A 2369-nucleotide genomic window follows, 5' to 3' on the forward strand; every position below is an offset into this window, starting at 1 on the left:
GCCCCGAGGCCGACGTCCAGGCATTAGAGAGCAGCCTGGCCCAGCTCCGGCGAGCCTGGGAGAGCCACCACATCCAGTTCGAGGAGTCAGGTGAGCCTGGGGAGACCGCACCAAGCATCTCCTTCATTGCAGCCCTCTTTTCTGGGAGCCACCCAGGCTGGGCGGTAGAGCTCCAGGGCAGGGTCCAGGGTAGTCATCTCCCTGTGAAGACCTGAGAGCCCAGGGAGCAGGAGGTTGCCTCCAGCCTTACATTCACCACTTGCTCTTCTGGGTCCGCTGATACCACCTCTCTCCCCACACAGAGGAGTTTCAGGCCCTGGTGAAGAGGCTCCCCGGGGACCGTTTCCTGAACAGGACGGCCATCTCCCACTTCTGGGCCATGGACCTGGATGTCCAGCATCGCTATCAGCAGCTGGGCACCAGCCTGAAGCTGCTCTCCAGGAAAACCCACCGACTCATACGGCGGCTCTTCAACCTCAGCAAACACTGCCCCTGGCAACCTCGCTTCAAACTGCCAAAGGAGAGGTAGGGTGCCACAGCATCCCCATCCTACGCTGGAGACACTGTTCAAAGCCCCAAGGGGGGCTCAGACTCATGGCCACCTCCCTGTAGCTGGCACTTAAGGAGTGCCCGCCTTGCTGGAGGGATACCTGGGGGTGAACAGGCAGCAGAGGCAGCCGTGCCACCCTGGGATATGGCCCTGAGACATTGGGTCCTAACCTGGAGGTGGAAAATGGGGCTCAGTTCATGGGAGGGCCACCAGTGGTGCAGAAAAAATGAACACAAGGTGGGCACCCCTTCCATCCCTAGGGGAAGTCGGTCACGCCCAAAAAAAGCCCACGTTAGCATCTCTCCTCCCATGTCTTTTCTCTACCAGGTCCCTCTCTTACTGGTGGAGCCGTGCACAGTCGCTCCTGTACTGCAGCGAGACAGCTGTGCCTGGGACCTTTCTGGAAGAAAGCCACAGCTGCACGTGTCCCTCTGACCAGCCCTCCTGCCAGGGGTCCATACCGTGTGCCTTGGGCGAGGGGCCAGCCTGCACCAGCTGTGCTGAGGACAACAGCACCCGCTGTGGGACCTGCAACCACGGCTACGTGCTCACCCAGGGCTTCTGCCGCCCTGAGGTGGCCGACTCGCTGGAGCACTACCTGGGGCTGGAGACGGACCTGCAGGACTTGGAGCTCAAGTACCTCCTGCAAAAACGGGACAACCGCATCGAGGTGCACTCCATCTTCATCAGCAATGACATGCGCCTGGGGAGCTGGTTCGACCCTTCCTGGAGGAAACGCATGCTCTTGACTCTGAAGAGCAACAAGTACAAGCCTGGGCTGGTTCACATGATGTTGGCACTCTCCCTGCAGATCTGCCTCACCAAGAACAGCACACTGGAGCCTGTCATGGCCATCTATGTCAACCCCTTTGGGGGAAGCCACTCGGAGAGCTGGTTCATGCCTGTCAATGAGGGCAGTTTCCCAGACTGGGAAAGGACTAACGTAGATGCCTCTGCCCAGTGCCAAAACTGGACACTCACCTTGGGCAACAAGTGGAAGACCTTCTTTGAAACGGTCCACGTCTACTTGCGGAGCCGCATCAAGTCTCTGGATGACAACTCCAATGAGACAATCTACTACGAACCCTTGGAGATGGCAGATCCCTCCAAGAACCTGGGGTACATGAAAATCAACAGCTTGCAAGTCTTCGGCTACAGCCTGCCCTTTGAACCAGATGCTATTCGTGACCTGATCCTTCAGCTGGACTATCCCTACACCCAGGGCTCCCAGGACTCAGCCATGCTCCAGTTGTTGGAGATCAGGGACCGGGTCAACAGGTTGTCACCCCCTGGCAAAACCCATCTTGACCTCTTCACTTGCTTGCTCCGCCACAGGCTCAAGTTGGCCAACAACGAGGTGGCGAGGATCCAGTCCTCCCTGAGGGCCTTCAACGCCAAGCTACCCAATGCAGTAGAGCAGGAGACAGGCAAGCTGTGCAGCTAACAGCTGGGTCTGCTCAGATCTTGGAGTGAGTGGGCCAGTAAAAAGAACTCCTGGGGGGAAAGGGGGCAGAATATAACCACCCTAAAAAAAAATTAAATTATGGCCTTACCTTAGTGCCAACTATGTGCTTCCATGGTACACCCAGCGACTGGCTAAAGAGACGCAGGGCTTGAGCAGATGGAGAACGCCAGCAGGACTACGGAGGAGGAATGGCTCACACAGTGCAGACTGTCTCCATGCATGGGGACGATGCCAGCACGACCACCCTGTGGCATCATGGCTTCTGCTCAAGCACCAGTGGCTGATGGCCGAGAAGGGATGTGGCTCGGCCAGAGGCAGCTTCTGGCCCCGCTGGAACAGGTGCTTAACCCACCA

At 58.0% G+C, this 2369-nt stretch overlaps 1 protein-coding gene across 1 annotated transcript in view; it reads left to right on the top strand.

The window, feature by feature from the left end:
- BRINP2 (bone morphogenetic protein/retinoic acid inducible neural-specific 2) overlaps positions 1–2039 on the top strand; it is a gene marked incomplete at its 5' end in the record, with an annotated part of 5464 nt that extends 3425 nt beyond the window's left edge. Inside the window, 3 exons of the mRNA XM_010149415.1 lie at positions 9–90; positions 303–525; positions 878–2039. Of these exons, the coding sequence (XP_010147717.1) occupies positions 9–90; positions 303–525; positions 878–1994 (1422 nt within the window). The remainder of the gene's footprint in view (positions 1–8; positions 91–302; positions 526–877) is intronic.
- Between the last annotated feature and the right edge of the window lie 330 nt (positions 2040–2369).

The sequence above is a fragment of the Eurypyga helias genome, unplaced genomic scaffold (assembly GCF_000690775.1).
Source record: "Eurypyga helias isolate BGI_N326 unplaced genomic scaffold, ASM69077v1 scaffold23993, whole genome shotgun sequence".
NCBI classification, from domain to species: Eukaryota; Metazoa; Chordata; class Aves; order Eurypygiformes; family Eurypygidae; genus Eurypyga; species Eurypyga helias.